This window comes from Malaya genurostris, chromosome 2, assembly GCF_030247185.1.
Source record: "Malaya genurostris strain Urasoe2022 chromosome 2, Malgen_1.1, whole genome shotgun sequence".
Lineage (NCBI taxonomy): Eukaryota > Metazoa > Arthropoda > Insecta > Diptera > Culicidae > Malaya > Malaya genurostris.
The window spans coordinates 44,649,697-44,672,376 of NC_080571.1; the positions used below are offsets into that span (position 1 = coordinate 44,649,697).

The window sequence follows — 22,680 nt, forward strand, 5'->3', positions numbered from 1 at the left end:
CACAACACTCATCCTACCATCCATCTCTTTCCCTCCAGCAGCTCACACGTGTTCCTGGTGGCACAGTAAAAAAACAAGCTTCAGCCCATCTCCCAGTACACAACGACGTTATTGCATGTGGAACTACGCTATTGGTTATGTTTTGTTTTGTTAGATGCTTATGGTTTCTGGCCAGGGGTCCTTCATTCCACCACGAGAGAACGGACCATGCCTCGAAGGACGAAGCAGCTTGCTTACTTGGTGGAGTTCAGCGAAGCATGTTAACATTTTAGCCAACGTATATAAAACAAAAGTAACGCCAAAGTCCTATAATGCCTCTTCTCAAAATCTTAGTGACATCTGTATTTAAACGATGAAACTATTACCAATCCGATGGACTTACGCTATCACTTCACTAATTTGAACCCAAAAAGTAACATTTAAACTACAAAAAAGAGGAGACTAACCTAACCCATTGATCTGATATCTGATACCCATAAACATATCTACTCCATGGCGCTAACATCCTCCATTCCCTTCTAACCTATTCATTTTTGCGATTAATTTATTCAAAATTCCTCGTTTCCCCATCATTTCCCGACAACATACATTCCATAAGGGAACACTGTATTCAGAACATTTGACTCGTCAGTTTGACATTGACGTTCGCAGTCGGATCGATTGACGTTTCTCAATGTTTCGGAAACATTGTTGCCAGATGAATAGTCATTACCAACCGGCGGTATTATCGACGCACCTTACCTCGAGTATGCCTCTGGAATGGAAAACTTCATTAGATCCCCAGTTTTCAGCAAAAAAAAAACGATAATTAATGTAAAACGTGTAGAAATATAAATTATCAATGATTTTCAAAACTGTCAGTATGTTATAGTGTTTTGAGTAGCCTGTTTAACTAGATCCGGATGGTGTTAGCATGTGCTCACCCCTCCGGATCTGATATAAGTATCTTTGAATCTAAAGAACACCTATTTATTTGCTTTAATTGTAGTTCCCATTGTTTCCTGGCTGGTACATAGATTCACCTTAACTCTAGCTGAACAATCGATATACGCGCACTAACTTTTCTGAACAAAAATAAAAAAAAAGCTTCTGCCAATAACACCAGTGGTTCGGTAACGACTGTAAAACACCTACCAATTATTATAGATAAAACAGTCTTCAACTAGCACCTCCTCCCCCTCCCCTCTTAGCTTTCCTTACGATACGATTAGTAACGATGGCGCCAACTAGTCTAGTCGCCAGAATTTTCCTTTTAGTAAAAGTGAAACGAGCTCGATTTCCAACTGTTCGATGCCAATCAGTGTTCCGACTGCTGATGTACTTGTAAACTTTTGTTAGGTTCAACATAGTAGACGCTCACGAGTATTAGGATTTTTCACAATGAATTCAGCAAGCACAAGCACGCCCTGCTATAGGCAGAAAGAAATAACAGTATTTACAGCTAAAATGAACAAATAATGGTAGCGATTATAGTGCAGGCATTTCGAGTATACAAAAAAAAACAAATGCACCAGTGACCAAATTTGAAGTAGAAACAATAGAAAAGTCGAGGCCCCAACCTTTTCTTTAACGGCAACACTGGCTCTAGAGAAAGCTAACATTTGCTTTCTTTTGATAAACAGTTGTGAACGATTAGCGGAAAATAATCAAGAAAAATCTAACAATTATCACGGTTACATTAGGAAAATTAAAATAAAATAGATTTAGCAAAAAAACAAAAGTACGAAAAAAAAACCTTAAAAATGAAAATGTGAAAAACATTAAAGTATGTTTATTGAGCGACAAGGTAACGAGACAACGAGTAAAATGGAAGAAATATCTTTGTAAATATTTATTTAAAGAGATAGTTAACAAATAAAGAAAATGGAAGTGAAAAAACTGTTATTTTTTAGAATTTGCCGAAAAATGATGACACTGCTTCTATTAAATAATCTTACTGACTTAGGTTTTGCAAGTTGACATCACTATTGAACTCATGATGAAATAAGTTCATTTTTTGACATTTACCGGTGGTTTGTTTACATATCTATTGACATCTAATCAAATTAGAAAGAACACATAAGTAAACCACCGTTAGCTGTCAAATGATGTTCATTCAGTGAATTTGGCGAGGTTATGTCATGTTCGTGTAAAACCTACTAGGACCAAATAAACATTGTAAAGGTTTTTTATTAATAGAGTAACGTAGGAATTCTTACCACTCTAATATATTTTGGTCCGACGAACATATTTCTGGATGTATGAAAAAAATGAAGTAAATCGTGTCTCAGAACTTTGAAGATTATTCCATTCCTTAAGAGGGCACTCTATGATAAATCACATAAACTTTGAAGCGTGTTTTATTGAAACTGTCCGTTCATAAGATAAATTTAAAATGACTAATCCAATCGACTCAAATCTTTTTTTAAAACGTTGTACAGAGATAGGAATATATCGTGCGGACGGGAAGTCATCTTTTTAAAACCATTTTGAAAAGTTTTAAATAGAAAAATTGTTTTTCCTATCCTCATACCTATATCTACAGAGGCTTTAGAAGAAAGTTTCCTTCATCCGATTTCTGTAGGATAGACCGGGGCGAAAATGGCAACTTTTTGGTGGGACGAAAATGTCCTCTGGAATCAGTCTTGGTCGTAATTTATTTATTGAATCGAAAGGCTGTTTTCCACTTCCGCAGTTTAGCCTAAGCTGCTGTGCCATCAAATCGGCGTCATCTCAAGTGAGATGGCGTCAACCTAAAAGAAAGAAGAAAAAGAAAAGCTGTTGTCAGTGAGTTGCAGTTGGAGAAAAACTGACAATATCCCACATTATCGAAATGACGGAATGAGCAATGAATTCTTATTCTACTGCATGATTTTTCAGTGCTAGAATTTTCGCCTGAGTTGGCTGCTCGATCAACCCGATTGACAGTGACATTATGAATGTCATTGAATATTCGCTCATTTTATGAATGTGTAAGTGTAAAATCTAGGCGAATTAAGCCATTTCACTACCTACACTCCAGCTAGAGGAATGGATGATGACTAAGGTAGGCCGTTATGTTAATTTCCAGCGAATTTCAACAGTTTATGTTGGGATTCTAAGAAGAACTGGTTATTCACTAGTTCTGTATATCCGAAAAACATGAAGACTCAAATTTGTACATTCATTTATAAAATGTTTTCATTTAAAAATAAACTGAAAATCAGCTCGTGCAAAATCGGGGAAGAAGAAGAAGACGACGAATTGAGAATTCAGTCCGCATCTTCTCACTCAATTCCGACAGATTTCCGAATAAACCGGTTGTAGGCGAAATTCATTCGGAATCGGTTGTTGCACTGGAGTTGGAATTGATTCGGAATTCCACATGATTTCCACATGGAATTCCGAATGAAAATTTCTCGCCGATTCGGAATCCACTCGGATCTGATAATGTGGGGTGCTGTTCTTCTGATGAGGAGAGTTATCAAGGATGCAGTGCAAAACTTCATGGAAATAGTCAAACGAAAGGCCCGGATAAACGCATTTGCTAAGAAGAAAGCATGAGTAATTTTTTTACTTACTCTGTATTAATTGAACTTTTTTTTTCAATTAAAAAAATATTAATTGAACTTAGCATACGGACATGATCGTCCCGGGTTAACGGTTCAATGCATAGGACGCGGGTCTTACAAACCAGTTGTCGTATGTTCGAGCCCCGACCTGGAAGGATTCTTAGTGTCAGTAGGATCCATAGTACTAGCCATGCAATGATTCTGTACACTAAGAATCGGCTGCGAAGTCTGTTGAAACAGAAAGGCTAAATTCCACAAAAGGAATGTCATGCCACGACTTACTTATTATACGGACATGATTCGAATCTTGTTTGACAAACTTTCGATCATAACACACTTTAAGTTTTTAAATGCTCACTTTTATTGTCTTTATTATAAATTTCAAATTGAATTGAATGATTCAGTATTAACATCATGTTTACAACTAATATGTTTTCTTGATCCTGGACTTGTTTTAGTAGTGATTCCTTGAATATTGTTCTACATGTCTACATACCTTACCTTACCTAACAGCTATAGGCCTGGGGTGTCCTTTGCTGTATCAAGAATACGTCTCCACATAACTCGGTCCATGGCTGCTCGTCGCCAGCCACTCAAGGCACGGACGCTTCTGAGATCACCCTCCACTTGATCGATCCACCTTGCTCGCTGCGCTCCTCTTCTTCTTGTACAAGTCGGATTAGATTCAAGAACCATTTTTACTGGGCTGTCGTCCAACATCTTTATGAAATGCCCAGCCCATCGTAGACGTCCGATTTTAGCTGTCCGTACGATGGGTGATTCCCCTAGCAGCTGTTGCAATTCGTGATTCATACGCCGTTTCCACATTCCGTCTTCCAACTGCACTCCGCAATAGATGGTCCTCAGCACATTTCTTTCAAAAACATTGAGAGCGCGTTGGTCCTCTGCCAACATAGTCCAGGTCTCGTGGCCATAGAGAACAACCGGTCTAATAAGCGTTTTGTAGATGGCTCATTTCGTGCGGGGGCGTACTTTTTCTGAGTCCAAATTACGCACGATTCCCTGCCAAAATACGTCTCTGTATTTCTCTGCTAGTGTCATTGTCGGCGGTCACCAGTGAGCCCAAATACACGAACTCGTCAATCACCTCGATATCGTCACCGTCTATCAATATTTGTGGGGGGAGGGGTAGTATCTCTTCTCTAGAGCCTCTTCATCTCATGCATTTTGTTTTTGACGCATTTATGGCCAGTCCGATACGCCTAGCTTCAGCTTTCAGTCCGATGTAGATTTCCGTCATCTTCTCAAGGTTACGTGTTACAATATCAATATCGTCAGCGAAGCCAAAAAGTTGTACAGACTTTCGGAAGATCGTACCACTCGTGTCGATCCTCGCTCTTCGAATCACACCTTCTAAGGCAATATTGAACAAGATACAGGAGAGTCCATCACCTTGCCGAAGCCCTTTTCAGGATTCGAAGGGACTCGAGAGCGTCCCAGATACTCAGACGTAGTGTTACCGAACAATTTTCGTAACAATAAAATTCCATCCAAAGTTGTATATATGAAAATAGACAATAAGATTTAGCTTTAGATTTTAAGATAATGTAAAGTTTTGCTATTTTTCTTTTGACTCTCTTTCATTGTGGTTAGCTTATAAAGTTTTCTTCAATTATATTTGTATTTTTTGTTTAACATAGAATAAGTTCAATACTAATCCGAACTAACATAAAACAAAAACCGATAAACTACGATGAGTTCTATTGAAATCTGTCTAGTTTGTCAGCATTCAGAGAGCTTCGAATATCCTGCTAGATGAATACGTTGGAGGTAAAAGAGGTCTTTAGTACCCACCCCGGAACGTCCATACCAGGCGTTGGGGCCTAGTACCAGTTCCCATCTGGAACGGTAGCCTATCCCAACGACGCAGTCGTTTCTTCCTGAATGGTGACAATCTAGGTAGATAATAATTACGCAACTGTTATAGGTGGTTACCCTAAATGTTTTCAACCGATAAAGCCTACTAACCAATTCGACGATAGGATGGAGAGGATACATTATCAGCAGAACCACTGTTTCCGGAATTAAGGATAGAGAGAGGGAGAGAGAGATCTAGAAGAGAGAGAGATAGGTGATATGAAGGATAAGCTAGAGGGATCGTGATCAGTTGGTGAGCGTCAGAGCCAGTGACGAAAAATTACCGAGACCCTAACCTGTTCACGAAAAATTACCGAGACCCTAACCTGTTAACCGGCTATACAGGGTACCATCCAAAAACCATTCCGTGTGACCGCGAGGAATAACCGGAGTACGCGGTGGTGAAGCATCGAGACGTCGAAGATTCCTACCCCGTGTCGACGTTCCGTTTGACGATCTAGACGAAGTTACGCTTTACGTTCCACCCTACGTTTCTGGACCCACGAGACTGGTCCCGGAAAAAGTCGCCATCAGCCATTGAAGTACCACGTGAAGGACGTTACCAGTACCAGTTGTTAATCCTGGACATCTGACACTGAGACAACGAGTATTCGACCAGGCTAAGTGTTGCTGCTACCCCCGCCAGAAACCGTGGACCCACGGCGGTCCTATATAGCTGAACCACGAGGTATGTCACTTTATCTCTCCTTCTCTCGATCAACCCATCACGAAGACCACCAAGGGCCCCAACGTTCAACGATCGGCGCCGCAACCGTGCAAATTTGGCCATTCAATAAAATTGTAAAATTTATTTAGTTTTCTTTTCCTTATAAGAGAGTCAATTCCTTTGATTTGGATGGTCTACTATTGTTCAGCGCGTGATCTCTTAAAGACAAAACCCCGGGTGAGTATGGTGTTCTGAGTCCTCTCGAGTACGTGGCCGACCCTGAGACATAATAAGAGGTGAGCTAGCCGTGCGGTGTGTTCAACACGTTACTTTCAATTGGCGATCCTCGTTAAAACAAAAATATTCCAATCTAAATTGTAATATTTTTGACCGTACCTCCGGGAGACTCAAAACACCATTCGTCAAGTGTTTCGATATCGTTCCTGCTATTGGTTTTCTTGATAGTTTGGCCCGCGGTGTGCTGTTAGAATCATTGGTACAGATAAATTATCGCGATTGGCTTATTTTTTGGGAACTACGAGACGCTTGTTGGTTAACCGAGATAGTGCATACATTTCTATTATTTATTTGTAAAATTAAGAAAAAGTTGCGTTATTATATATGAGTGAATTGTATTTTATTGCTTACTGTTCTGGTTTTGATAGTGAAGAATTGTAACGATGGAAGTGGAAAACAGATTTACCAGAGAAAATATCAGGAAAAATATTTAGAGTTGAGGGTAGATTTCTTAGATGGCGACGAGTTAGATGTAGAGCTTGCTTCGCGAAACGTGATAATTACTGGTGAAAAATCAATGTCTAGACGTCGCCGAATACTACGCGACGCGTTTGAACAAGAGCGCGAATACGGATGGACGAAAAAAACTTTGGTTCTCGAACCGGAGAAAGAAGTTGAGGCGTGTGTCGAGAAAGTAGATAAATTTGAGTTATCCGTGTTAATAAGTCCAAATATTGCACCGAAGAGTCAATCTTTACTGCTTCACGTAGCCAATCGATTGATGCTGGTGATAGATTTAAATTTAGATTCATTGCGCGAACAAACTGAAGAACTTTTAGATAGGGTCATAGAGCACCTTAATCGTCATTTCGGCCAATCCGAATCAGAGCCAGTAGGCAACGCGAACCCCGATCAGAATAGGGATAAAGAAAACGAATTACCGATTACCGAAAACGAAGAACGAGATGACGATCAAGCGAATAACATTCCAATCGCACTCGAGTTAATAGATTCTCTCCGACGGCTAGGTATAGTAAAAAATCGCGCTAGTTTAGAAGATTTAAGCGAATTTCGAGACACAGTGCTAGATCTCGAAAAAGAGCTTCATATCCTGAGAAATATTAGGAAAGAATATGAACTATTTAAGGAGGATGGCGCGCGCAAGCTAGCAGTGAGCGATAATCAAACGGCTATTACTTACGTTGCCCATCAGCCGACAGTATGTACAGAAAAAACACTAAGTACATCTGACACACAAAACTATACTGGGACCATCCCGAAAACAATTGCTAATGCTATTAACAACACGTTAGTTATTAATCAGTATTCTAGACCGATTGCTACACCTATGGTGAGACCGAGTGCGTGTGTTTATACAAACAGCACCGCTTCGGGTTTCTCTTTCACCGATTCTCTTTCAAGGCCAAATCCGATAACAACGAAATCAAATTCTACGAACCATCAAACAGTACCGATCCAACACCCTATACACCAAGACTCTCTGGTCACACAAGTGTATAGTGGCTCTCATTACACAGTGCCAATTTACCCTTCTGTTACAAACCCATCACAAATAATCAGTTCACAGTCTCAACCACGCATTCCAATAGAATATCCAGTGCCTTCCACACAAATAGCACAAAATATAACCCCAGTATTTAGCTCTGCTGACCCACCTCATTATCCGTTTGTGCTTCCATCAGTACCACTCACAGTAACTAGTAACAATTTTGATCCAAGAATGACCCCAACGTCCCATCGTACATTACCAGTCTCGCAGTGGAATATTGAAAAATATTCCGGTACTGACCAAGGTATGAAACTTAATGAATTTCTATCAGTAGTGGAACAACTTTCTCTTTCTGAGCGAGTGTCCGAAGATGAATTGTTTGATTCAGCTTTTCATTTGTTTAAAGGACCAGCAGCTAACTGGTACATGTCTATGCGCTCAGCATACCGATTGTTTAATTGGCGACACTTAGTGCATGAGCTCCGTAAGACGTTTGTTCACCCAGAGCTGGATACACTTGTTAGGTCGCGAATATATCAAAGACGGCAACAACGAAACGAGACGTTTCAAGAATATTTTTTTGATTTGGAAAAAATGTTTCGTTCTATGATCACGCCGATGAATGATCAGGAAAAGCTTGACATTATAAGGCGTAACCTACGCACTGACTACAAAAAAGCGCTTCTGTGGAAACCAGTGGCAGATCTTCCTCAACTGGTCGAAGCAGGGCACCTTATTGATGCATCAAACTTCTCGATGTACCAAAAGGTTTTCGGCGGCGAGAAATCAGTGAATGTGATTAACCAAAAAAATTTTCCCGATTCCAAGAACAGTAACGGGAATCATCAAAACAAAAATAATACATCTAAAGTTAAAACTGAATCATTTTCGCGACAGTTAACAAATGGCAAACGTTTAGACGAACAAAAGAAACCTGGCTCCGAGGACCCAAAAGGCTCCGAGGACCCAAAAAGCAACACCGAACACTTGAATTTTTGATCTCTGGTTTCACCCCACCTGCTGCGAATGTGTGCTTGTACTGTCGTCAGTCAAACCATCAGATTGAACAGTGCCGGTCTTTGAAAGGACTGATTTGTTACGTGTGCGGATTTAAAGGGTTCGACACACAACATTGTCCGTATTGCAGAAAAAACGGATTTCAGGTGACCGAAAATCGCCGGTCATCCGAGAAAACGGCGTAGACAGTATAACTTTCGATAGCGACTCAGATTGTTGTGAATCTGTCGATTCCGACATGTACTTAGATCAAAATTCTCAAATTCTGCAAATTACTCTTCCAAATTTTGATGATAACCGTCCCTATGCGTGGGTGCATATATATCATCTCAAAATAAAGGGTTTATTAGATTCGGGTAGTAACCGTACCCTTATAAGCAAAAGACTTTATCAGCGACTGTCTAACATACAATTAAAGACACCCAGAGAGCCACTAGAACTACGATCTGCGGATGGAAGTCCTCTGAATATCATGGGAGAAATTGTTGTTCCATTTAATTTCGATGGAAAGGTAAAGGTGGTACCTGTGCTGGTGATTGACGAGCTGGTGGTAGATTGTCTGTTAGGCATGACTTTCTGGTCACGCTTTAATATTTACCCCCACATTCAACAATGTGCCCTCATAGAGAAAGAAGGTTGTGATAACGGTTCCGATGTAGCCACGACCACACTCTCACAGAATGAGATTCAAACACTCGAACAGGTTAAGCAATTATTTAAAGCAGCAGTCCCTGATTGCTTACCTACCACCCCACTGATCGAACATTCTATTGAAATTCTCGATGAATGGAAAACAAAACCTCCTATCCGACAATATCCATACACTATGTCACCAAAGATAAGAGAAAAAGTTTCCGAAGAGCTTGATCGCATGCTTCGGGTAGGAATAATAGAACGCTGTTCATCTGATTGGTCGTCAAATGTGGTGCCAGTGATCAAACCATCTGGCAAAGTTCGTCTTTGCCTTGATGCGCGTAAAATAAATGAACGCACGGTGAAGGATGCCTACCCTTTACCCCATCCCGGTCGTATTCTGGGACAGCTTCCGGAAGCAAAATATTTAAGCACCATTGATTTGTCAGAGGCATTCTTGCAAATCCCTCTTGCACGACGATCAAGACGATATACCGCCTTTAGCATTCAGGGCAAGGGCATGTTTGCTTTTACCAGATTGCCATTTGGCCTGGTAAACAGCCCAGCCACCTTATCGCGGTTAATGGACCAGGTGTTGGGCCACGGCGAATTAGAACCAAACGTGTTCGTGTATCTAGATGACATAGTCATCGTGAGTGAATCGTTTGAAACTCACTTACAATTGCTGAAAGAAATAGCTCGGCGGCTAAACGCAGCGAATCTCTCCATTAATCTGGAAAAATCACGGTTCGGTGTTAAAGAGTTGCCATTCCTAGGGTATTTGTTGTCTACTGACGGCCTCCGTGCAGATCCGGAGAAAATAAGACCGATAGTGGAATACGAACGACCCAACACGGTAACGAAACTACGAAGATTCCTAGGAATGGCCAACTATTACCGTCGTTTTATAGAAGATTTTAGTGGTACGACTGCGCCTCTCACCGAGCTTCTAAAAACCAAAACTAAAACACTCGGCTGGAATGAGCAGGCCGAAGAAGCCTTTTGTCGTATAAAAGACAAATTAATTACTTCGCCCATCCTCGTTAGTCCAGATTTTACGAAGGAATTCGCTATTCAGACGGACGCAAGTGATGTGGCTGTAGCTGGAGTGCTAACTCAGATACTGGATGGACAGGAGAGGGTTATTGCCTTCTACTCGCACAAACTAACTACTCCACAAAGAAATTACCACGCGTGCGAGAAAGAAGCTTTAGCTGCTCTTCTGTCCATCGAGGCCTTTAGAGGGTATATCGAGGGGTCGCATTTCACTTTGGTCACGGATTCCTCCGCCTTGACTCACATATTGCGAACCAGATGGAAAACTTCCTCTCGTTGTAGCCGGTGGAGTTTGACACTGCAGCATTATGACATGACCATACTGCACCGGAAAGGAAAAGATAATGTGGTTCCGGATGCATTATCTCGTTGTGTCGCTTTAGTATCCACCCGAGCTACGTCAGCCTGGTATGATGACCTTATGCAAAAAGTCATTAGCCAACCAGATGAATACACTGATTTTCAAATATTTGATGGCGCCCTTTATAAATTCGTTTCCACCCCAAACCACCCTTATGATCACAGGTTTGAGTGGAAAAAGGTAATCCCACCTGAGAACCGAGAAAGCATCATAATTACAAACCACGATCAAGCCATGCATATGGGTGTTGATAAAACATTGGCGAGAATCCGTCAGAAATATTATTGGCCCAGTATGGCGCGAGATGTTAAGCATCACATTCAAAACTGCTCTACCTGCAAGCAGGTAAAGGCAGCCAATGTACCAGTAATTCCTCCAATGGGTAAGCACAGAATTACTACCCACCCCTGGCAGATCATTGCTGCGGATTATGTTGGACCTCTTCCTAGAAGTAAAAAAGGGAATCAATACGTGCTGGTTGTCCTAGACTTATTTAGTAAATGGGTTATGCTTACACCAGTACGTAGGATTGATAGCGATTCGTTATGTAATGTATTAAAAAATCATTGGTTCTTACGCTACTCAACCCCTGAGACAATCATTACCGATAATGCTTCCGTGTTTCTTTCGAAGCAATTCAAACTTTTGTTAGACCGGTTCAGCATTCAGCATTGGCTAAACTCCAAATACCATAGCCAAGCGAATCCTGTAGAAAGGGTCAACCGAACCATTAACGCTGCTATTCGGACTTACGTGCGAGACGATCAGCGGCTTTGGGATAGCCAAATCCCCGAAATCGAAACGATATTAAATACGTCAGTTCATTCTGCAACTGATCTGACCCCTTTCTTCGTCATACACGGTCATGAAGCATTCACCAAAGGTAGTGACCATAAATGGTTTTCAAAGGAAGATGGCCCTACTACGGACGAGAGAAACGAAGCAAAGCAAAAACTCTTTGAACGCATTTATGATTTGGTTCAGTCTAATCTAAAAAAGTCGCATGTATATTATCCTTTATTAACACTTTCTTTTATACTTTTCAGCAAGGGTTTCGGACGATCGAAAACACGACTCTACTCAACGATTGTCAAGAAGGAAGTAAGTATATTCTTTTTTTTCATTTCGCTTAATCCTATTCTTTTGTTTCTACAATTGGCAGCACTGTAGGTTGACAAATATATCGACCATGTATTAATATTGTGTAGGTATACACATCAGCTCTTCCCTTATTAGAGTTTTGCTTATAATATTTACATTATATTTTTAAATATTTACATTACATATTATAATTTTATTGTTCTAATAAACAAGTTCAGAATGGACTTATTCATCCAAAATAATTCATCAATGTTTTAGAAATGAATATAAATATCCGAAATTCATGTTCAGAATGGACTAATGTCCGAAATAGTTGGTGTTACTAAATTTATCAATCAAAGAAATAATCAGGATCATCTTTCCGCTTTCGAGGGCGCTTTGAGCGTCTTAAATAGCTTCCCGGCAAGTTCGCCGTTGAAGCTTTCCTTTTCCGTCCAGCCTTTGCCAGATCTTGTTCCGAGAATCCCCGGAACAGGTTTTCCTCCGAACCGCTTTCGGTCCCGTATAAATTCTCCTCGCTTTGTATGTCGTCGCGCCTCTCCTGTTGTATACCCGGCATCATTATGATATTCGGCCTTGCATCCGGGTCGTATTGGTAGTAAGGTTTAATCTGTTCGCGATGCGCCATTATGGCCACGTTTCCAAGCCAAATCTGGAAAGTATTTAATGAAAACTGTTTTGAAAAGGTTGCCTTTACCCATCTGTTAGGTATGTGATGATGATGATTTTTGTACCAAACAGTATCCCCTTCCATCAGATCATCCAAGTTGTCATTTGACCTCTTGTTGATTTTAGGAAAATCATTTCTTTCATCATCAGGGGACTGTGGCAAATGAGTAAATTGTAAATGAGTATGAATTGAATGGAGGACCGCCGTCAGAAACCAGAACATCTGGTAAGCCAAATCTAGCAAAATAAGCTACCAATTTCTTCACCACCTTTGCACAATCCGTGCCTTTCCTCATCCATTCTACCTCCAACCACTTTGAGAATGAATCAACAATCAATAAAAAAGTGTGGTGAGAAAAATGAAAAAAATCGATATGAATTCGACTAAAAGGTCTTGTAGTAGGTGTCCAATGAGACAAAACCTTTGTTTTTGGCACTACTACCATGCTACTACAAACTTCGCATGTTGTAACATAATTTTCAATATCTTTATTTATCCCAAACCAGTACACTTGTTTTCTTGCCAACTGTTTCATTTTAACCATTCCCGCGTGATTGGCATGCAAAAGTTTAAGTATCCCGCTTTTCATTTTATGTGGAATCACCACCCTATTTTGATACAATACGTATCCGTCAATTATCTCCAAATCATTATGATTGGCATAAACGTCTAAAAAGCGTTTGTCCAACTTTTTCGGCCAACCATCACGCATAAAAGTCATAATCTGTTTTAAGAAAATGTCGTCATTTGACTCTTTGGCAATAATAACAAAGTCAATTGGGAAATCGTTGCTAAAATTTATGCTTCTTATAAAATTTTGATCTAATTCTACGGGAACCGACTGATCTAATGGGAATCGCGAACAGAAATCCGCATTACCCATTTTCGCAGAAGGCCTGTACTGGATTTCGAAGTCATAAATTGATAATTCGAGAATATACCTTTGAAGTCTTGTTACAAATATTGAATTTTTGCCTTCTTTGCCGAATATTCCTATCAATGGCTTGTGATCAGTGTAAGCGATGAACTTTTGCCCATAAAGGTATTCGTGAAACTTTTTAATTGTACAAACTAAAGCCAAGGCTTCTAAATGAAGAATTGGATATCGCTTTTGCGCGTCATTTAACGTAAAAGAAGTAAAGCAAATTGGCTTTTCTGTGCCATCTATCACATGTGCAATAACACCACCCAGACCATAGCCTGAGGCATCGGTCACGACCACAATTTCTTTCCTGGGATCATAAAACTCTAGTATGTTCGCTGATATCAAAGATTGCTTACTATCTTGAAATGCTTTTTCGCAATTTTTATCCCAAACGAATTTTACATCTTTTCTCAACAAATTGTAAAGATAAAACAATTTGGAAGACATATGAGAAACAAATTTATTATAATAGTTGATCAATCCTAAAAAGGATTTCAACTCATTCTCATTCTTAGGCACTTTTGCTCTTTGAATAGTAGATATTTTTTCTGGACTAGGTAGTAACCCTTTTTCACTTATTATGTGTCCTAAATAATTTAATTGAGAAACAAAGAATTTGCATTTTTCTAGATTTACTTTTATATTTGCCTTCGCAAGCCTATCCAAAACTAAATACAGTTTATCACGACAATCATTCAGGTTTTCACCCGCAATCAGTACGTCGTCTAGATAGCAATATACTCCAGTAATACCATTCAGTATTTGATCCATAACTTGTTGAAATATTGCGGCGCTAGAAGATGCACCCTGTGGTAACCGGTTATAAGTAAACAAACCTTTAATAGTGTTTATTACCATGAATTTCTTAGACCGCTCTGTTAAGGCTAGCTGTGTATATGCGCCTTGCAAGTCAAGTGAACAAAAAACTTTGCAGTTTGCCAATTTAGCAAATAAATCGTTAGCAGAAGGTAAGGGATAAGTATTCGGTATTAAAACTTTGTTTACCGAAACTTTGCAATCAATTACTAGTCTAATTTGGTCATCTTTCTTTATAACTACTATCACAGGTGATGCCCATTCGCTGGTCTTTACCGGCGTTATCACATTCTCTTTCTCTAATTTATTTAAGTAAATTAAAACTTTCTCCCTCAATCTGAAGGGTACGTCGTAAGCTTTTTTAAAAATTGGGATTTCCTTCTTAAGAATCAATTCCGCTTCAAAACCTTTAATCGGAGTCGTAAAATCCTTCCGAAACACTTCAGAATACTTAGTTTTGATTTCATCTATAAAAATATCACCATTGGGTGTACTCATGTTGTTAATATGTTCGTTTATAATCAATTTGTTCGAAAATGTTTGCCTCCATTGAGGAAAGAAAATATCTAACCAGTTTCTACCCAGTAATGGTATAAAACGGTAGTCTGTATCTAAAATCAAAATATTTAAATGCTGCTGCAAACCATTTAGTTTCACCGAAACATTTACTTCTCCTTTTATTTTTAGTTTAGAACCATTTACTACTAAAAGAGTTGTATTGCATTTGTTTAGACATTTATCAAACAGTTTTTTGTATTGCATAAAACCCATTACCGTAACTGTAGACCCACAATCTACTTCCATTTCTATAAAAATATTATAAATCAACACATCAATTAAACAGGGTTTACTTATTTTATAAGTTGACTCAACATGCATGCATTGTAAATCACCTGAGTTCCACTCATTCCATTCCTCCTCACTGTCCGTGTCCATCCTGTTATCTGTCGTCATCCGGTTCATAAGAGAAGTCAGGTCTTTCTCTGCACTAGTTCCAGGTTTAACTGTATCTATAAACCTTACAGCGTCTCTTTTTAAATTTTTTAGCTTAAAGCATTTTCTCTTAATATGACCTCTTACCCCACAATGATCGCAAATCATATCTTTGTAATTTCGTTTAAATTTATCAAATTGATTGTCCTTGTATTGACTATTCCTGTTATCGTGAGGTTTATATCTGTTATTATTTGTGTTATGACTGTATTTGTTATTGTTTCTAAATATTTCATGTGTGTTTTTATTGTAATTGTTGGTGCTGGGTCTGTTATTGTACTGTGTTTCCCTATTTTGTTTATATTTGTAACCTCTGTCACCTAAACGCTCATGCACTGGTCGTTTAATATAGTTTATGCTTTCAGGTGGACCATATTGACTATGAGTGGAAACCGTTCCATAGTTTGGGAAAAAACTATTCACTTTCAAGGTACGGGCATTATCTTTCGCCATGCACCATGTTGTAATGAATCTGTCCATTGTCTCCACGGTCAACTTTTCCTCGTTTAGCAATAATTGTTTTAAATTCTCATCCCTAAGACCCGCCAAAACTCTATCCTGTATCGCCAGGTTCTTAAATTCCCCAAATCCGCAGAATTCCGCTTGCAATTTTTTTGCCTGTACGAAATCCTCGGCTGATTCGTCAGGTTGCTGAACCCTGCTAATGAACCGAAAGCGTTGAACCAGGTCTGGCTCCGTCTTATCTAGCTTTTGTTTTAATTTGTTAATTATATCAGCATAAGTTGCTGCTATAAGAGCGTCTTTTGTATACAGCATTTTTAATTGAGCATAAACAAATGGCCCACACAAGTTCATGAAATGTGATTTTTGTTTAGCTTCAGCCACCTCATTGGCTTCGAACGTAAAAGATAACCGCTCGGCCCAATCCCCGAAGGAGGTACCTTTACGGTATGGCTCTATTGTGGATGCCAAACTCATGGTTATGAAATAAAAAAAATCTTGCGAAAATATTCAGGGAACACTATGGGTTGAAGACGTGGTAAAATAAATATATAATAAATATAAATATATAAATATGACGCAATAATATTTAAGAAAATATCAATACAAAATGCAAAAAGGAGAAAAAAACACGAAATATTCAAATCAATTGGTCTCACTTTTATAAAATAAGTATAAAATGACTCACCAAAAATCGTGGTCCGGCCTTTGCCAGCTGTCTATTATGATTCAGTTTAAAAAATCCACTGGTTACTTATCATCAAAATTTCCGAAATACTTTTTCCGATTAGTGTGTTTCCTCTTTAAACTCGTACACTCTCTGCTTGACTTTTTAAAACTTTGAATACCTATCAAAAGAAAACACTCTTATTATTAGGAACAATAATTGTCTTTATCAACCAACAGTAACAATATCAGAACAATAAAATATTGTTCAAGTATTGTAACAGCCTTTGTTCTGCTCGTTGTCTCAAATGAAACCTGCTTCCATTTGCTCAAATTTTCCTTTGAAAATTATTAAGAAAGAAATATATGTACTCCACAAGAAAGTAAAATAAAATAAAAAATTATAAAAAATACAACTTTTTTTTTTTTAAGAAAATTTTTCTTAAATCTTGCTTTTGGCTTACCGAAACACCATCGGATTCCAATCCGCCCTTAAAATACAATGGCTGCTAATTGTATAGCTGCACGTTTTTTTTTTTTTTCAATACCGTGATGCAAAATGTCTGCGAAAACGTCCTCGTGCAGGAGCAGCGTTGAAATCAGGAAATTTCCTAACAGCCAGAAAAAATAATGTTTGAAACAAACCGAAGTCGCTGAAACACGTTGAATTTTCTCCGGGTCGTTTATCACGATGGCAGTTAAACCAAAGGACGCCGATGAAATACAATTCTCTCTATGGCTGACAATCCGAAATTTTCCAATTTTTGTCTGAATCACGCCTACTGTTTTTCACTATCGTGGGAACATCAAATCACTTTTTCTGTGCTAAATATTCACCAAGCGCTTATTTGAGAAAAAAATTATCCGCCTCGTCGCCAGTTATATTATCCTTTATTAACACTTTCTTTTATACTTTTCAGCAAGGGTTTCGGACGATCGAAAACACGACTCTACTCAACGATTGTCAAGAAGGAAGTAAGTATATTCTTTTTTTTTCATTTCGCTTAATCCTATTCTTTTGTTTCTACAATTGGCAGCACTGTAGGTTGACAAATATATCGACCATGTATTAATATTGTGTAGGTATACACATCAGCATGAAGCAGGTAAAATTCGGTATAATTTACGACACAGGCAGTACGCCAATCCTTTTCAAGTTGGTCAGATGATATATCGACGCAACATGAAGCAGTCTAATGCGGCAGAACGGTACAATGCCAAATACGGTCCTCTGTACCTACCTGCGATTGTTAAAGCGAGAATTGGAACCTCGTCATACGAGCTGGAAGATACAGATGGAAAGAACCTGGGAGTGTGGCCTGCTGCCCACTTAAAACCAGGTTAGTTTATTTAGTGCTTTACTAATAAGTTACATTTAAAAAAAACCATTAGTGCTTTATGAAATCCGGTAGAAGCGTACGATCACTAATTCGATCACGCTTAAAAGAGGCCCTGAAACGAAGAAGAAACCCATCAGTTTCGAACACACTGTTAATACAATAGTTAACACGTCGCGATACGAATTTAGTCGTCTATGGCGAACACGGCCAAGATGCTCGGTCACTGGTCCGGTAGTTCTGTGTCATAACCGTCGAAGTGGTCTCCATTCCTGTGCTAGGTGGTCCGAGATTTCCCTGAATATTTCTTTCTATTCCTTTCGGTCGTAAGATGAAATGAATGTTAGCTTTCACGAGAATTGTCTTGTTATGACAGTTTTGATAGTGAGTGTCTGCTTGTTATTGTGAGTAACTCACAGCTCTCCACTAGATCAGGAGAGTTTTGCTATAAAAAAAAACTCTACAGTTGTTGGATTTCAAATTCACTCACTATTCGAATTCGCGGTTCGAATTTAGTTGATGTGAAGTTTGTGTACAAATTAAATTTAAAAAAAAATCATAACGTGGTACAAGTTTCGTCAACCTCGATTCATTTGCTGGAGACCGGAGTCTACTGGACGATGATGGTCAGTAGCAGGCCCTCATTCTATACGAAAGGGTTCTGGAAACTGCGCGGAGTTGAACAAAATTCAATTATGATGCCTTATGACCCCAACTGAATCGGGTATTATTCGTACCACTGTAATATACTATGAAAAGGTAGTAACAATACTGTGCCTTCCGTATGTGTTACGGGTAGATATGTGTCTTTAGGAGATAGTATATATATAGATTTTGTCTCTAAAGAAATGGTTAGTGTATGTTTAGGATAGGTTTATAGTGAATGCGGTTGAATGATAGGCGAAAGGAATGACTGATTATGGAGGACGCGTCCATTGTGCGGGAAGAGTGAATGAATAGGTATGAATGAGAATATAGGTTACTAGCATAAGTTTTCTTCAGTTCAGAACAGAAGAGTAAGCAATAGAAAATTCGTGAAAATGGAAAGATAATAGAGAGGAATGATAAATGAAGGAATGAGATGTATGCACATGTTCGGAGACACACTGTGATTAAAGGAGTTTTCAAAAGACAGTGGTTAAAATATATTGATCCAGTTTCGCTGCGTTCGCCAGATCGTAGAGACGACCGATATCAGAAGGGATGATTGATATGACGAAAAATTATATTCAAAATTTTTCTACCCGTACCCGGGGAAGATTGTTACCGAACAATTTTCGTAACAATAAAATTCCATCCAAAGTTGTATATATGAAAATAGACAATAAGATTTAGCTTTAGATTTTAAGATAATGTAAAGTTTTGCTATTTTTCTTTTGACTCTCTTTCATTGTGGTTAGCTTATAAAGTTTTCTTCAATTATATTTGTATTTTTTGTTTAACATAGAATAAGTTCAATACTAACCCGAACTAACATAAAACAAAAACCGATAAACTACGATGAGTTCTATTGAAATCTGTCTAGTTTGTCAGCATTCAGAGAGCTTCGAATATCCTGCTAGATGAATACGTTGGAGGTAAAAGAGGTCTTTAGTACCCACCCCGGAACGTCCATACCAGGCGTTGGGGCCTAGTACCAGTTCCCATCTGGAACGGTAGCCTATCCCAACGACGCAGTCGTTTCTTCCTGAATGGTGACAATCTAGGTAGATAATAATTACGCAACTGTTATAGGTGGTTACCCTAAATGTTTTCAACCGATAAAGCCTACTAACCAATTCGACGATAGGATGGAGAGGATACATTATCAGCAGAACCACTGTTTCCGGAATTAAGGATAGAGAGAGGGAGAGAGAGATCTAGAAGAGAGAGAGATAGGTGATATGAAGGATAAGCTAGAGGGATCGTGATCAGTTGGTGAGCGTCAGAGCCAGTGACAAGTTTATCTTCACGAAAAATTACCGAGACCCTAACCTGTTAACCGGCTATACAGGGTACCATCCAAAAACCATTCCGTGTGACCGCGAGGAATAACCGGAGTACGCGGTGGTGAAGCATCGAGATGTCGAAGATTCCTACCCCGTGTCGACGTTCCGTTTGACGATCTAGACGAAGTTACGCTTTACGTTCCACCCTACGTTTCTGGACCCACGAGACTGGTCCCGGAAAAAGTCGCCATCAGCCATTGAAGTACCACGTGAAGGACGTTACCAGTACCAGTTGTTAATCCTGGACATCTGACACTGAGACAACGAGTATTCGACCAGGCTAAGTGTTGCTGCTACCCCCGCCAGAAACCGTGGACCCACGGCGGTCCTATATAGCTGAACCACGAGGTATGTCACTTTATCTCTCCTTCTCTCGATCAACCCATCACGAAGACCACCAAGGGCCCCAACGTTCAACGATCGGCGCCGCAACCGTGCAAATTTGGCCATTCAATAAAATTGTAAAATTTATTTAGTTTTCTTTTCCTTATAAGAGAGTCAATTCCTTTGATTTGGATGGTCTACTATTGTTCAGCGCGTGATCTCTTAAAGACAAAACCCCGGGTGAGTATGGTGTTCTGAGTCCTCTCGAGTACGTGGCCGACCCTGAGACATAATAAGAGGTGAGCTAGCCGTGCGGTGTGTTCAACACGTTACTTTCAGTAGCACAATACTATATCCATCGTTGCTTTGACCAATCGAGTCAGTTTATTTAGGAAACCGTATTCGTGCATGATCTGCCATAGCTGTTCTCGATCGATTGTGTCGTATGCCGCTTTGAAGTCAAGAATAGGTGATGCGTGGGTACTCTGAAGTACTTGTTTTATCGCGAATGTATGATCCGTAGTGACGCGGGCTCCAGTAAATCCCGCTTGGTACGAATTCCTTAGCTATTGGTGATAGACGATGGCAAAGGATTTGGGAGAGTACCTTGTAGGCGGCGTTCAGCAATGTGATTGCGCGGTAATTGCAACAATCCAGCTTATCGCCCTTTTTGTAGACGGGACATACCACTCCATCCATCAATTCCTGCGATAGAATCTCCTCCTCCCAAATTTTAGAAATCATCCAGTGCAGCGCTCTAGCCAGTGCCTCTCGTCCATGTTTGAGCAGCTCGCCTGATAAATGGTCATTGTCCGCGGCTTTGTTGTTCCTCAGCTTGCCGATCTCCTCACTTATCTCCGACAGATCAGGTACTGGGAATCTGTCGTCGGCCGAGCGTGCACCCAGATTGATTCCTGTGTCGTTCTCTGTATCCTGTGCTCCGCCATTCAGATGCTCGTCATAATACTGCTTCCATCTGTCGATCACCTCACGTTCGTTCATGAGAAGGTTACCACTGGTATCTCTGCACATTTCGGCCTGTGGCGTGTAGCCTCTACGTGAGCGGTTCACCTTCTCATAGAGTTTCCGTGTATCATTTGCGCAGTACAGCTGTTCCATCGCTTCGCGATCTGTCTGTTCCGTACCCGTCTGTATCGTTCCTCGTTTGCTCTAGTGCGGTGTTGCAGCATCCTCGCCCTTGCTGCATTCTTCTCTTCGACCAACTGCTGACATTCGCCGCCAAACCAGTCATGGTTGCAGGAGTGCTACTCACGGCGGACCTTATGTTCCTCCAGCTATCTTCAAGAGTCGCCACGCCAAGCTGCTCTTCCGTTGGTAGCACTAGCTCCAGTTGTTGTGCGTATTCCTCTGCAGTACGAACGCTACGTAGCTGCTCCCGGCGTTCCTGTGCGACGAGTGTTATGCACCATCGATAGATTTGAGCGCATACAATACCGCGACAAGGTAGTGGTCAGAATCAATGTTAGCACTGCGGTAAGTGCGGACATTGATGACGTCGGAGAAGAATCGCCCGTCGATGAGAACGTGGTCGATTTGATTTTCCGTGTGTTGATCAGGTGATCTCCAGGTGGCTGTGTGGATATCTTTGCGGGGGAAGAAGGTGCTTCGAACTACCATTCCGCGGGAGGCTGCAAAGTTTACGCATCGTTGACCATTGTCGTTTGTTACCTACCTGAGCATGCATATTGCCGATGACGAGTTTTACATCCCGCCGTGGACAGCTGTCGTAGGTTCGTTCCAGCTGCGCGTAAAATGGTTCCTTCTCGTCATCGAGGTCCACCCCTTCTGTCCCGTCCAACAAAGTTCCTGTAGTGCTACGACATCGAAGCCGTGGATTTGAAGCTCATCATGCAGCATTCGGTCGTATCCTGAGAAGCCAAGCGATTTGCAGTTCCATGTGCCAAGCTTCCAATCGTAGTCCTTATTTCGTCGCGTAGGTCTTTGCCGATTATTCCGAGTCATATTTCTTTCTTGATTATGCGTAACAAATGTTTTCCGGGCGGCTTGTTAGGCCTGCGCCAACCTCCTGTCTCGCCGGAGGGCCATCGTGTCAGCACTGTTTAGAGTCCCACAATGACACAAGGACAGTAATCAGCCGCTCCTAACATCTAGAACAGACGCTGTTTCGAGCCACCCCAAAATAGGAAACAGACGCTAGGGTAGGCTTGCTCTCTGTAAAGAGAAAGCAAGCCCCTCCTTGCCTGTCAGCATACGACCAAGGTCCCACCGGGGTTTGAGTCTTATTGTCCACCTGTTGGCCAATTAGAGTTCACTGCATACTATAAATAAGTTAGTGTCCACATTTGAAACATGTATTCCTATTTGGGCAGTTCGTACCGCCCACCTGTGGAACACTCTCTCGCACCCTCCGTTGCTACTCCATGGCCGTAGTTTTAACAGTTCACTCACACTCGATCCACTATTGAATCATGCAAATTACGATCTTTCCAATCCTTACTACTCTGAAACAATTTAGGGCAACTGTCTT

The 22,680-nt window shown here is 40.3% G+C and overlaps 1 protein-coding gene across 4 annotated transcripts in view; it reads left to right on the top strand.

Annotated features, from left to right (window-relative positions):
- Positions 1-1,864, top strand: part of LOC131430089 (uncharacterized) — a 68,563-nt gene extending 66,699 nt beyond the window's left edge. For 2 of the 4 annotated variants that reach the window (XM_058594751.1, XM_058594748.1), the window contains exon 6: positions 39-1,864. Coding sequence is in view for 2 of the 4 variants with exons in the window: in XM_058594748.1 (XP_058450731.1) it covers positions 39-69 (31 nt within the window). In the remaining 2 variants the exon portion in view is untranslated. The remainder of the gene's footprint in view (positions 1-38) is intronic. The other 2 variants (XM_058594750.1, XM_058594749.1) reach the window with 1 other exon arrangement.
- Positions 1,865-22,680: the final 20,816 nt, after the last annotated feature.